The sequence below is a fragment of the Odocoileus virginianus genome, chromosome 12, assembly GCF_023699985.2.
Source record: "Odocoileus virginianus isolate 20LAN1187 ecotype Illinois chromosome 12, Ovbor_1.2, whole genome shotgun sequence".
NCBI lineage: Eukaryota > Metazoa > Chordata > Mammalia > Artiodactyla > Cervidae > Odocoileus > Odocoileus virginianus.
This window is the reverse complement of record NC_069685.1, coordinates 66,993,962-67,008,145: the sequence shown is the minus strand read 5'-3', so window position 1 is coordinate 67,008,145 and position 14,184 is coordinate 66,993,962. Positions and strand designations below refer to the sequence as shown.

The window sequence follows — 14,184 nt, the reverse complement described above, 5'->3', positions numbered from 1 at the left end:
ATATCAGTAAACAGATCTACTGCATCTTTCCTGTGTTTGTATTTGTTCTTAACTTCTCATTGTAAAGGGCACAGATCAAAGCAGGCAGTGAGATGAAGTGTCACAAAGTGAACACACTCTGCATCCCGCACCCAAGAAGAGGGTGGGCTTTCTGTTTCCTTTTTCAGACGTTATACCTTTTGTGTCTTTTTCTTGCCTCTTTACACTGGCCAAGACATACATGGTACAAGGAAGACACCAGGCCTCCCTGTCTCTTCTGATTTAGCGGTAAAGCTTTGGCTATTCCATTAAATGTTAAATACGACCATTAAATATTTGCTGTCACTTTTTTGGTAGATACCTTTTGTCATACTAACAAAGTTCCCTTCTGTTCCTAGCTTGCTAAGATTATCATGAGCAGATTTTGAACTATATCAAATGTTTTTTCCACATCTGCTTAGGTGATCAGATTATTTTTTTCCTTTTTCTGTTAAAATAGCACATCACGTTAACTTGGTTTTGCATGTTAACCTTGCATTCCTGGATTTGTCAAGAAATCCCTCAGTTTCCTCTCCTAAGTGTCAGTTTTAACTACATTCTCAGAAATGTATGAGAATGTGTGTTTCCTAACCTCCCTGTGACACCTGATGTCTTAAGACTTTTTAAAAATATGCCCAGGGACTTCTCTGGTAGTCCAGTGGCTAAGACTCTCCACTCTCAATGCAGGGGGCCTGGGCTTCATCCCTGGTCAGGGAACTAGATCCCACATGCAGCGACTAGAAAGATCATGCATGCTGCAACTAAGACCCAGTCCAGCCAAAGAAAGAAATAAAATTTAAAAAATAATAAAAATAGGCCTAATAGGTGAAGGGGGGTGGAAGTATCTCATTTTTGTTTTAATTTGAATTCTCCGGACACTAGTGAGATTGAGCATCCTTTCACACACTTAACGGCCATCTGTATTTCTTGCTCTGTGAATTTCACATTCACCACCGTGTTTCTTTCCAATAGTTTTCCTTGGCTGTTGATGTGTGAATCCTTCATACGTGGTCAAAATCTCTTCTTTCAGTCTAACGCATTTTTTATTTGGTTTCCGTCATATAAGTTTGAAAATTTAACGTCACATTTATCAACCTCTTTTCTTTCTTTCCTTGCTTTAAGAATGTTCTGCTTCCTCACCCAAGTTCATAAAGATACTTCTTATTTTCTTCTAATATCTATCTCTGTGGCTCTGTAGCTCACCTTTTACAAACCCACATGGAGTCGCGCTTAGAAATGCCATGAGGGGCCTTACTCATTGTATGGTCACGCCATATCTGTCAGTGACTCGCCTTGACTTCAAATGATTCTGGATCCGTTTCAAAATTCAAAGGAACTTGGTTTATTATGCCAAAGGCCTGGGTTAGGAAGGTCCTCTGGAGAAGGGAAAGGCTACCCACTCTAGTATTCTGGCCTAGAGAATCCCGTGGACTGTATAATCCATGGGGTCGCAAAGAGTCAGACCCAACTAAGCGACTTTTAGTTTCACAAGGTGTTTTTTAGTTATGTAGGTGGAATTATGTGTGTTTTAGTGCCTTTTAAAAACATTTTTCTTTAATAATAAGGTTTTACACGGGTTAGGATACTGAGGAAGAAATGCTTTGAGCACTGAGGAAAATTCCAAACATGAAGTCTCACAAACATTTTGCCGGGATTGCAGGAAAGTGAATATTATTTTCTGATTTAGTCGAGATTCTTTGAGTCACTTGTGATAAAACTTTAGTTCAAAGCTAGTTGAAGCAATAAGTACTTCCTTGACTCACAAGACTGGAAATTCCAGGGCATCTTACTTTTGAGCACAGCTTGACCCAGGCTTCTGCAGAGCCAGGTGGACAGAAGAACCTCACACTCCCCTTCTTGCTTAGCACCCAAAGCAAGGAAGCAGGCGTTTTTGGTGCCTTAAGCAGAAGGCTCCTGGGACGACGAGTTCTGTGTAAATTAGTTGGGCCTGGCTCTCAAGTCCACTCCTGACACGTCAGCTGCCCGGGAACAGGGAGCGCTGGCCAGGCCTCGGTCACATGCCAGATGAGAGTGCCCGGTGGACAGTTAGACAAGGCCCGCCTGAGCCGTGTGCGGTGGAGTGCAGCTGGAGAGAGGGGTCTGCCCCCGGAAGCAGGAGGACGGGGGCCGGGCACACGGCCCCCAGTGTCCGCTCCGCGCTGGCGGTGGAGGAGGGGGCCTCCCTGTCAGCGCGCACAGCGTCAGCTCTCCGCCGCCCTGTCGTGTCTCACGTCGCTGCCTTGGCTGCTGTGCAGCTGAAGGTGCTGACCGACTGTGTGGTGTTTTCAAGCCTTTAACGAGATAGGCGGATACCAGGAGCTGCAGAGCAGGTACCCGGAGGCCAAGCCGGCGCTCACCTGGGAAGGGAACTGGACTGCCCCGATGGAGTGCCTCATGCCGCGCGCGGACGCCTTCCATATCTTCCGAGACCCCGTCACTGGAGACATTCCCTGGCCCGGGACCGTCTTTGGCCTCTCCATCATCTCCTTGTACTACTGGTGCACCGACCAGGTAACGCGACTCGTGGCGCTGATGGGTCTGTGCAGCTACAGGTGGGCTTCCCTCCCAGCCTTGTGTGGTGCCCAGGTGCTGCAGCCCCACGCTGTCTAAGAGAGGCCTCTAAAGTTTAGAAAAAAGGTTTGACGTGGCATTTTTTTAAAAAGTGGTGGTGGTGGGGGGGGGACTTCCTGGTGGTCCATTGGTTGAGACTCTGCCTTCCAATGTAGGAGACATGGGTTCCATCCCTGGTTGGGGAACTAAGATCCCACATGCTGTGGGGTATGGCGAAAAAACTCTTTTAAAATGTAGCATGTTTAAAAAACAATAATAAATTTTAAAAAGTGGTCTTCCCCCCCCAGTCCCATCGGCAGCACAGCACCTGTTTTCATTTCTCCTTCCCTCTCATTATCTGCAAAGCACAGTTTTTTGCTCATGAAAAATGTCAGTTCTCCAAAACCAAGTCTAAAAATTAAATGCTGCTAATCAGTATTGCAGTTGGATTTTTTTTTTCAGGACTCAAAGCTTATTCTAAAGATGACATGGTTCTATCAGTGGTCGATCACTAAGTTGTGAAATAGTCATACAGTGGAAAGGCAGCAAAGGAAAGGAGGCACGGCTGCACACCGTGACACGGATGAGCCTTTAGAGCGCGACGCCAGATGAGAGAAGCCAGACGCAGAAGGCTCGGTGCCGTGTGACACAGGCAACGCCAGGCTACGCTCAGTCCACACAATTAAGTAGCAGAAAATTATAAAGAGAAGCAAGGAGGAAATAAAATGGTCATTAAAGCAGGCATTTCCGAAGCAAGGGGAAGAGTTGAGGTTAAAAAGAAGCACACGTAACAGCGTTATCAGCAATCATTACAAAGTGGGAATGACCCAAATATCCACCAAGGAATAAATGAACAAAGCGTGTATCTGTGTGTTGGAATATTATTCAGCCATAAAAAGAAATGAAATTCTGTTACATGCTACATGTTTGATGAATCTAAGAACATTAGGCTCAGTGAAAAAAGCCAGGCTCAACAGTTCACCTGTTGTATGCTTCCTTTTATATGAAATATTCAGAACAGGCAAATCCATGGAGACAAAAACCCAGTTAGTGACTCCCAGGGGAGGAGTGGAGGAGGAATGGAGAGTGACCACTTTTGTGTTCCTGGGTGCTCTTCTGGGTCATGAAAAGGTTTTGACGTTGGAAAGAGGTGGAGATTGTGCAACATTGGGGATGCACTAACCACTACTGAATTGTTCACTTTAAAATGATTAATTACAGAGATTTCCCTGACAGGCCAGTGGCTAAGACTTCTCATTTCCAACGCACGGGCACAAGGTTGATCCCTGGTTGGGAAACTAAGATCCCACGTGCTACACAGCATGGCCAAAAAGTAAAAGATAAATGGATAGTTATATGTTATGTGAACTTTACCTTGATATTTAAAAAAAGGATCATGGAGAGAGGCTTCTGGGGTTCCTCAGAGTTGCACCTCTTGAATTGGGTGGTGGTTCCATGATAATGGAACTACAGCGCTCCATAATGTGCCACAGCATACATCCATGTGTTATATCACAGTAAAAAGGGCTTAAGCCTTTTATGAAGGGAGATGTCACAGATAGCTAACCTGAGGTTGAAAATGAAGAACAAAGTGGGAGATATTTAAACATCGAGAAAGTTGCAGTAAGGCAAGCAGTTTGAAATTCGCAGGAATAGATGCACAGACCGATGGAGCAGAGCGGAGCCCAGAGACAGACTCACACACTTGCAGGGACTTAATGTGTGTTCTGGAGGCTGCACCAATCAACAGGGGGGACTTTGGGTGAATTAAAGACTTAACTGTGAAAGGGAGACCCATACTCTAATGAGGGAAGGTAACACGGGTGAATACTTTCTTAGCTGTGGGGAGTGTCAGTCATAGCGACTTGACCACATTGCACGGCGGGCGTTTTTAACAAAGATGTCCTAGACAAAGTTGACGGATGATGGGCTAGAGGAGACCATTAGAAATGTTTGCGATGAGCAGGAGACTAATAGCAAACGCACGAGAAAAAGGCACTCCCAACAGCCACGGGGGCAAAAGACAATGACAGGCAATTTGTAGAAAATGAAATATAGCCCAGGATTATCAGGGGAGTGCAATTTAAAACCACAGTGAGACTGGCAAAAGTCAGGAAGCTTGACGCCAAGCGCTGGGGAGGACGTGGATGTGTAGGGATCCTCGCGGTGCTGGTGAGAGTGCAGACCGGGGTAGCCTGCTCTGGAGGCCTGAGTGTTGAATCAAGTCTCGTAAGCTGTGCTCTGGGACCAAGCAGTGCCGTTCCCCAGAGGCACCCCCAGGTCCTCATCCAGGTTCACCAGGGACCTCAGGCGAGGCCTTGCCGACAGCATCGAGCCTGCTGGGTACTGAGGTGGGCGGCACAGGGGAGCGGACACTGAGGACTGCCTCGCACTCGTGAGCAGCCGCGGGGCCGCCGTGCCCAGAGCAGCACTGACGAGCTCCGAGTGTGCTGACTGGAGGGCCGGGCGGCCGGAAGAGGAGGGCCGCGGGCTCAGTCAGGCGGGGCATCCTTGTTGCTTGTAGTCCTCGCTTTGTGCTGATCACGTGTCTTGTTATGCTGCCTTGCGCGAAGACAAGAAAAATCCTTGTGTAAAAATTAGAAAACAGGCTGGAACCTAGCCACCACAAGCAAGAAACACCCCCACTTCAGAAAACTGAGGTATTAGATACCAAACACAAAATACGTGTATAGGGAAGTAAAAGTGGACCTGAAAACATGAGCACAATTCCATCAAAAATGACCAGTTAGATTTAAAACTCAAACTCCTGGAAATGCAAAATATCCTTGTTGAAGTGTAAAATTCAGTATCTGTTAAAATGACAGATTAAACATACCTGAAGGAAAGAATTAGCAACCTAGAAGAGACAACTGAAGAAATTGCCGTAACAGCACAAAAAAGTTTGAAAGAGAGACTGTGACCTGGATAACAGGATTGAAATACTTGCTTGGATTCCAGGAGAAAAGAGGAGAAGCAATAACAGAATTTTTACAGTCGTTGAAAGAGCAGGACTCTTCAGATTCAGGAGTCACAGTGACTTCTGTGCACATCTGCACAGAGCCACCTGTTGGTGAAGTTTCAGAACGTGAAAGACGAGGAGACTTTGAGAGCCCCTGAGATAGAAGATCCCTTTGGAGGAAGACAGACGTAGAAGCAGCGTAACCTGAGGGAGAGGGAGAGAGCTTTCCGAGTACTGAGGGAGACGCCCTCTTTCCATCAGGTGCCCAGCTACGTGTTACTCAGAAGTGAGGGCAAAATAAAGTCGTAACTGGGACTACCCTGGTGGTCCGGTGGCTGAGACTCCACTCTCCCAACGCAGGGGGCCCAGATTCAATCCCTGGTTGGAAACTAGGTCCCGCATGCTGCAACTAAGACCCGGCACAGCCAAATAAGTAAGTAAACACATTAAAGATAATAAAAGTAAAGGCATAACCTTCCCTAGATACTGAACGAGGTGCCTAACGTAAAAGGAGGTCCTGGAGAGCAGGAGGGATGGTTAGAGATGCTCCCAGCACATGCACAGATCTGAAGCAGTGCCTGAAAGTCATTGTGCTTATGCACACGGGAAGTAAAACGCAGAGCAGACCTAAAATACGAGACCACAGTTGGAGTCAAATCTGTCTGTGCACCTGAAATTGTTGAGGAGTGTGCGAATACTGGTTTTCTTTAGATCTGAAGTTGTATCCATGTTAAAATGTTAAGGGTAATTATTGAAAGCATTAAAGTAGAGTCTCTAACTTCCAAACTAGTAAAGAAAATGATTTAAGAAAAAATTTTATTGAAAAAAGAGGCAAACTGACAGAAGGAAAACTATTTTCCTTTGCCTACCGCTGTGGATGGTGACTGTAGCCAAGAAATCAGAAGACTCTTGCTTCTTGAAAGGAAAGCTATGACAAACCTAGACATTACGTTAAAAAGCAGAGACATCACTTTGCCAGCGAAGATCTGTATAGTCAAGGGTATGGTCTTTCCAGTAATCATGTATAGATGTGAGAGTTGAATCCTAAGGAAGGCAGAGCGCCAAAGAATTGATGCTTTCGAACTGTGGTGTTGGAGAAGACTCTGGAGAGTCCTTTGGACAGGAAGGAGATCAAACCAGTCAATCCTAAAGGAAGTCAACCCTGAATATTCATTGGAAGGACTGATGCTGAAGCTGAAGCTCCACTACTTTGACCACCTGATGTGAAGAACTGACTCATTGGAAAAGACCCTGATGATGGGAAAGGCTGAGGGCAAGAGGAGAAGGAGATGACAGAGGATGAGATGGTTGAAGGGCATCATTGACTCAATGGATATGATTTTGAGCAAACTCCAGGAGATGGTGAAGGACAGGGAAGCCTGGCGTGCTGCAGTCCATGGGGTTGCAAAGTCAGACCCAACTTACTGACTAAAGAACAATGACCATCGTTTTAAACAAGAATTCGTCCATCACCCCACTTAGTGATACATGAGCACCTACGCAAGTGCTGAGGGCTTTCTGCGTGCAGCGACTTCATGCCCCACGACTGTCCTGTCCTCAGAATGGGCGTTGGCTTCGGCCCCAGCCCTCCTCCCACCCCTCCCTTCGAGCCTGTCTCCTCTCTGCACAGGGCGAAGCAGAGACAGGAAGTGCCCCCAGGATGCCGCCCGGCCCCTGGGAAGCAGTGCCTGAGGCATGAGGCGGGCCACTCGGGGTTCTTCCTCCTATTGATAAAGTAATGCATTTGGAAGAGCAGGAAAGCATTGGAGAACAGGAGAGCCCTGCCCGTCAGGATTGCACTGGCATCATGCCAGGTTCTTCCTGTGGGCTTCTTCTGAGCACAGAGTCACGGTGTCAGTGCCCCTGCTGCACCCTCTACCTTTTAGTCAGCATCGTGCTCCGAGCTTTTTTTCCCATTATTTCAACATGCCTTGAGCACATCATTTCAGTGCCTACAGAATACTGCCTCCGTGCAGTGGACCACGTCTGCATGTTCTTTCTCACATGCTTCTCCATCTGCCCACGTGTGCTCCTGCTCGGGCTGAGTGCACACCACCTCTTAGAGCGCCGTGACATGGGCTGTGACGTGCCCCCAGGAGACTTCGCCTGTCAGGGTGTACACTGGTTGGTTTCTGCTGAGATGAGTGAGGTTGGCCTTAGCTCTGAATGCCCATTTGTTGTGAGGGACAGGCCTGTGCTGGGATTGATGTTGCGGGCAGAGGCGCTCTGTGTCCTCTGGGAGGGAGTCTCGTCCTTGCCAGGGGGCAGCTGGTAAGCGTCGCACCGCTGTGCTGGGCATGCGGCTCCAGCAATGAGGCCAAGGGCAGGCTGCCCCCATCCTCTCAGGCAGCCGCGCGCCGAGCAGGACGTGCTGCCCCGTCACACGTGTCTCCTGAGGCCCTGCATGCCGGGGGGCGCCGGGAGCGGGGTGAGCAGTCGGCACGCCCCTCCCACCCCAGGGCACCCTCTGCTGCTGCAGGCCCCAGCCGTCCCGGCCTGTCTGCAGAGGCGGCCCAGGCTCACACACTCTGAAAAAGCCCCCGCCCCCACCTGCATCTCCTCTGCAGATTTTTGTCCAGGGCTGCCTGGCAGGGAAGAACTTGTCCCATGTGAAAGGCGGCTGCGTCCTGTGCGGGTTCCTGAAGCTGTTGCCCATGTTCAGCATCGTCATGCCGGGAATGATCAGCCGCGTCCTGTACACAGGTACCTCCTGCCCCGCCATGCTCACACTGAGTGACTTCCCGGCTCTTTGGCCTCGGGAGGGCCTGGGGCTGTCAGGTCTCCCACGGCCTGCTGGTGTCAGGGTGCCCCATGTTGCTTTCTTGGGGGCCAGTGGGTTTAGATTGTTATGCCCGATGTCCGAATCCCCGAGCGGGAAGAGAGAAGGCTTCCAAGACAATGCAACTCGCAGAAAGGGAAGTTTATTGCTGACTCGAGTCAGGGCTCCTGCCGCATCCAACGCAGTGGTGCAGTGTCAGAGAGCCCCGAGCCCAGGCTGTTACACAGATTTATAGGGTGAGCAGATGCCGTTGGTAGTTGGTTTAAGCAGATTGGTTACACGTTTGCAAAGCAGTTTCATTGGTCAAAACTTTCGCGCGCGGGACTTTCCCGGGGGTTTCCGCCCTGTTCCTAATTTCCTAATTGGCAAACAGTGGTCAGTGTTAAGCGAAAGCTAATTGGTTGTATCCAGGTGGCCTGATAATCTTACCACCCAGAAGTAGGGAGGCCTACTCCTAATCTAAGCTGCCTGCCAGGGCGTTATTTCTGCTTGCCTCACACTTGCAGCCGCTGCTGCATCTCTGTGTGGGGCTGAGGCCCAGGCCTCGGGGAGGTCACCGCGGGCATCACTGTGAGCCCTCCCGGGTGCCAGGTGCCATCACCCCTCTCACAGCACAGGGGCCACATGTGTGTGGAACCTCCAAAACAGCCCATTCTTTCCATTCAGCACTACACAAACGTCCCCGCTTCCCTGAACGAGCCGTCATAACTTTGTGATGTCTGTCACCCCCATTTCAGCTCCATTTTACTGGCTCTAATGCCTCTCGGTACTAGATCTGTTTATCCCTTCAACCTTTATGGATAGAAGGACAGGGCAGCCCACTCCAGTGTTCTTGCCTGGAGAATCCCACGGACAGAGGAGCCTGGTGGGCTACAGTCCACGGGGTCACAAAGAGTCGGACACGACTGAGCGATGAACACGTTCTCCACCTCTGTGGCACACGTGCTCTGATGGCACGGCCACTGGGGCAGAGCGGGCCGCTCCCGTGGCGTCTTCTGCCACGGCGCCCGACGGCCCGGCAGACGACGGGGCACGTGCAGGAGACGTGCTGCTCTCACTGCTGACCCCTTCCAGCCCCAGCAGAGAGGCGTGCCCCACCTCAGCGTCCCAGGTCTGCGCTCTGGCTGTCTGGTGGCGCTCTCTGGAGCCTCATGGGTGGTGCCTCCTCAGAGGTTAGGAAACAGGCCCCATGGAACTTCCCTGGTGGCCCAGTGGTTAAGACTCTGCCCTCCAGCGTGGTTTCGGTCCCTGGTCAGGGAGCTGAGATCCCCGGTGCCTCTCAGCCAGAAAACCAAAACATAAAATCGAAGCAGTATAATAACACATTCAGTGAAGACTTAAAAAAATGATCCACATTAAAAAAAGAAAGTCTGTAGACTATATAAAAAAAAAGAAAATAGTCCCCTCCCCCATGCTCCCCAGGCCCCCAGAGTGCCCTGGGCTGGCGGCCCTGTGTCCGCAGCCCCCTGCATGGCACAGACCACCCCACCTACTGAGGAGGAGGACTGGGCAAAGTCCCGAGACTCCTGGACCCTAGAGGTGGCTGGGGGTTGGTGGAGGGCGGCAGGATGCAGGAAGAGCCGCCCGCCCCCTACCTCTCCTCCCCACTAGGTGAGTAGAGTTGTGGATTGCCCTGGGGCCTGCACCGGGGTGGGGAGGCGAGGGGTCTGGGACCACTTGTCCTCAGTCCTAGAAAGAGCCAGCCCTCGTGATGGCATCCACACGCCTGGGATTTGAATAAAGCCAGAGAGGCGCTCAGCACAAAAGCTGGGCCTCCGCCCGCTTCCTGGAAGAGGGTGGCTTTCCAGTAAGGCGAAGGCCCCTGGCTTGGACTCTGGGTCTCGGGTGGCCAGAGCCGGGGTCTGCACGCCCCCATGTGCTGGCTCGTCAGTGTGGTCTGTGGTGGTGGTCCCATGATAGTTGGGGCTCTAGACTGAAAATGACGTGCATATCAGCTCTTTCAAGCTGGTGTTCTCGAAGTCTCTCTGTTGTGAGTTGACCACCAGTGGTGCCAGCCTTCCACCCTCCAGCCCAGAAAGCCCCGGAAAGAATGCTTCCTTTCTGCGCCTGGGCATAAATGCCAGGGGAGTCTCAGCGAGCCCACTTGAGCAGCAGGGACTGGTCCCTGTGGGGGAAGGTGTGTCCAGAATGGCCAGGGTCCTGGGGGCCCTTCTTGGACCACACCGAGGGGGCCTGGGGGCCTGCTCGCCCCGGGGGCGGGGGCTGGGCAGAGGACAAGCTGCCCCTTGGTTTTCACATTCTCTCCCGACCTCCCTGTGAAACTGCTTGCTCTCCAAGTAAACCCAAGCCTGCCTGCCTCGTCCTAGTCCACGCTGAACTCTTGTTCCTGCTTTTCTCCCAGGTGGTAGCATTTTATCCCTCATTTAAGCGCTCGATGGCCTATCACTTTCCCCCATTTACTTGCCTTTGTCCACATGTCTCCCCAAACCCTCTGAAATAACAGTCCCTGTGAGATGAAGGGAGTCAGGTCAAGAGTGGCCCTTCAGTCAGTGTGAGGCTGAATCACTGTTTGGTTTCCCAACACCCGACTGGGTCACCAGAAGGCTTGTTGGGGTCGCAGGACGGGCTGCAAGTTAAGCAGTGAACTGGCAGAAGCCCCGACTCCCCGACCTCCACCCCGAGCTCCTGGCGAGCCCGGGGCCCCCTTGCTGGTGCGACTCTGTGTCTCTTTGCAGACAAGGTGGCGTGTGTGGTGCCTTCAGAGTGTAAGAAGTACTGTGGCATCCGCGCCAGTTGCACCGCCATCGCCTACCCCCTGCTGGTGGCAGAGCTGCTGCCCAGCGGTAAGCATTGGAGCTGCGCCTGGGCCGGGAGCGGACCGTCCGGAGTGAGGGCCCCAGGGGAGGCGGAGGCTGTGGCAGAGGCCCTCCCCGTCGATGGGGCTCGGGGCCGCCTCTTGCTTCCTCACTTGAACTCTCTGGTCTCACCGGCATTTGCACAGAGTAGGGGGTGGCCCTCAGGCTGGGGCCTTCCCCGCTGAGCCTGTGCCCTCCCCACCCCGCCACTGCGGATGGTTCGTGGGGACACAGAGGGGAGCAAGGCGGCATCCTGCTCGCAGGGAGCTCGGGCCAGTGGGACGGCAGGGGGGTGGCTTTCCTCTCAGCCTTCTTCCCCACCTCCAGAGGAGCTGAGCCAAGAGCACAGGCTTCTTAAATTCCATGTTAGCTTTGTGCACCAGCAGGCCAACAACAGGGAGACGCTGATTCCCCTAAAACACCGTGTAGACAGACTCGCAGTGAAGGAGGCGCCAGCCGCCCCGCGGCTCAGGGAGCAGCCGCCTGGCTTCTCCTGCTGAGCCCGTGCCCGCGCGCCGGGGCCGCGGCCTGGGCCGTGGGGCGCCAGGAGGGCCGCCTGGCCTGGCCCACGTCCCCGAGGGATCGGCGGGGGTGGGGGCTGTCGCGCGGCCCCTCACACTCCCCACCCCCAGCCTCTCCTGACTGCACGAGGGACTCACTCACCAAAGCCCTGCCACTGACCAGCCTTCCAGGTCAGAGCTGAGCTTGTGCTGCTAGCTAGCGTTTGTCGAGTACTTGCCCAGTGTTGGGCATTGTCTTCACCTTCACAACAGCCCTGTGTGGGAGGTACTTTTAGACCCACCTTGCAGATGGGAGCCGTGAGGCCCAGGAGCTGCGTCACTCGCTTAATGGTCTGCTCCTCTGGGTCTCATCTGTTAAAGGGGGGCAGCAGTGGTTTTCTTGCCACAGGGCTGCAGGGGGGTCGTCAGGCCAATGTCCGAAGTGACCACCCTGGTTATTATACAGGGACTCAGCAGGAGACTGCGAGGCTTGTCACAGAGCAAGGACAGGCGTCATGCACTGATCCATCTTAGATGGACTGCCACCCTGAGCAAAATTCAGCGCGTGGGAATGCTCCCCAGCAGGACTTGGGCACCTCCTGAGCGGCCGGGGGTGCTGGAGGCCCAGGAAGTGTTCCTCTCTTGCAGGCGTCCGAGGCTTGGTGGTGTCTGCCCTCTGGGCCTCTCTCATGTCCTCCCTGACTGCTGTTTACAGTAGTGCCAGTGCCGTGTTCACCATGGACATCTACCCCCGTATCCGGCCAACAGCCACTAAAAAGGAACTCATGATAACAGGAAGGTGAAGTATTCCTCTCATCTCACGAGTTTCTGCTGTCAGTGAAATGATGCCCTCAATAAGTCATTACGTGGCACATTTAGGCTCTCAGAACTGACTCAATAGAAAAGGCCCTGATGCTGGGAAAGATTGAAGGTGGGAGGAGTAGGGGACGACGGAGGATGAGATGGCTGGATGGCATCACTGACTCGATGGACATGAGTTTGAGTAAACTCTGGGAGTTGGTGATGGACAGGGAGGCCTGGCGTGCTGCAGTCCATGGGGTCACAGAGTCAGACACGACTGAGAGACTGAACTGAACTGTGTATAGAGTTACCGTTTTTACATATGGTATGGTGCTGTTTGGTTTTTGTTGCAGTTTTGCAATGAAGATGTATTGCTTTTATAATCACAAAGGAAATTGTTTCCACTTGGGAGAAAATTTAGTGGTGAGCACAGTGATAATGAGCATAGTTTATTAACATACCCCCAGAGTAGTCCTTACGAACGAGTGTGTGTTCATTGTTCCAGTATCTTTCAGTCCTCAGGACAGCCTTTAAAGGTAAATTTTAGTTCTTGTTCTTACTGTACAAATCAGGGGTAGGGGCTCAGGAAAGGGGGCTGGTCTGCCTGACCATGTGGTAAGCAGAACTTACCCATCTCAGGGCCACAGCATCAGCCAGGAGGCCACAAACGCTGGGCATAAGACGGGTACCACCGTGTGGACATGCGCCTTGTCACCCTTGCATAGCGTGACCCACCTCGAGCCCCCACACACTGAACTCGGCCTGCGTTGAACCTCAAATGCTCTCTTCATTCCGCGCCTCTTGCTCACTGTCTTACCTGTGTGACCCCTGCAAATTTGAGTTTGCTGTGACATTTTGATTAGCATTTCACTCTTTAAAAAGCACTTTTGTGAGAAACTTTAAGAAACAGATACAAGTATTATGTAAATTGTTATCGAACATGGGGAGAAAGAGAAGACATATTCATTTTACAAAGCTCAAGATATTGATGTCAAAACCTAACAAGTACAGCCCAGAAGAAATTAAAACTAAAGCCTCATCTCACTGTTAAATACCAATGCAAAAATAGTAAAATAGTGGACACAAATCCAACAGAATACTAAAAGAATGTTAAAAGAATGACATCTCATTGCCAACTGTGATTATTTTTCAGGAGTGCAAGAGTGGTTCAATATTAGAACATGTGGTAATATAACTCACCATATTAATAGATCAAAAGAGTAAAATATATATTCAGATGATGAAAAAGTATTTCATAAAATAGGTACTTTTCAACCCAGTAAAATATGTCTGTATCATCCTAAAAATCAAGTCATGTCTAATGGAGCTAGAAAGAAACAAGGAAAGAATGTCCCTCCTTACCACTGTATTTATACTAGCATATGTGTAAAATCAAATATATCATATAAATAAAAGTCGACCTAAAGGTGAAGCTAGCAAAGACTTTGAAATAACCATGATTAATATGTACAAGAAAATAGATGGAAAGATGTACAAAAGAGATGAAAAGAATTGGCAATTTTTCCAAAGAATTATAATTTGTAAAAATGAGAAGGTCTAGAATTGAAAAATAAATGTCGGAAATTAGGAACTCGTTGGTGGGGACTTCCCTGCTCATCCAGTGGTTAAGAATCCCCCTCTCAATGCAGGGGAGGCAGGTTTGATCCCTGGTCAGGGAACTGAGATCCCACATGCTTCAGGGTAACTCGGCCCATGTGCTATGAAAGGTCCTGAGTTACACAGAGATCCTGAGTGCTGCAG

The 14,184-nt window shown here is 50.9% G+C and overlaps 1 protein-coding gene across 3 annotated transcripts in view; it reads left to right on the top strand.

Annotated features, from left to right (window-relative positions):
• The window catches only part of LOC110146485 (sodium/glucose cotransporter 1-like), a 54,956-nt gene that overhangs the window by 19,325 nt on the left and 21,447 nt on the right, over nucleotides 1-14,184 (top strand). For all 3 annotated transcript variants that reach the window (XM_020907353.2, XM_020907354.2, XM_070475700.1), the window contains 4 exons: nucleotides 2,309-2,529; nucleotides 8,095-8,230; nucleotides 11,003-11,110; nucleotides 12,271-12,421. In XM_020907353.2, the coding sequence (XP_020763012.2) occupies nucleotides 2,309-2,529; nucleotides 8,095-8,230; nucleotides 11,003-11,110; nucleotides 12,271-12,421 (616 nt within the window). The remainder of the gene's footprint in view (nucleotides 1-2,308; nucleotides 2,530-8,094; nucleotides 8,231-11,002; nucleotides 11,111-12,270; nucleotides 12,422-14,184) is intronic.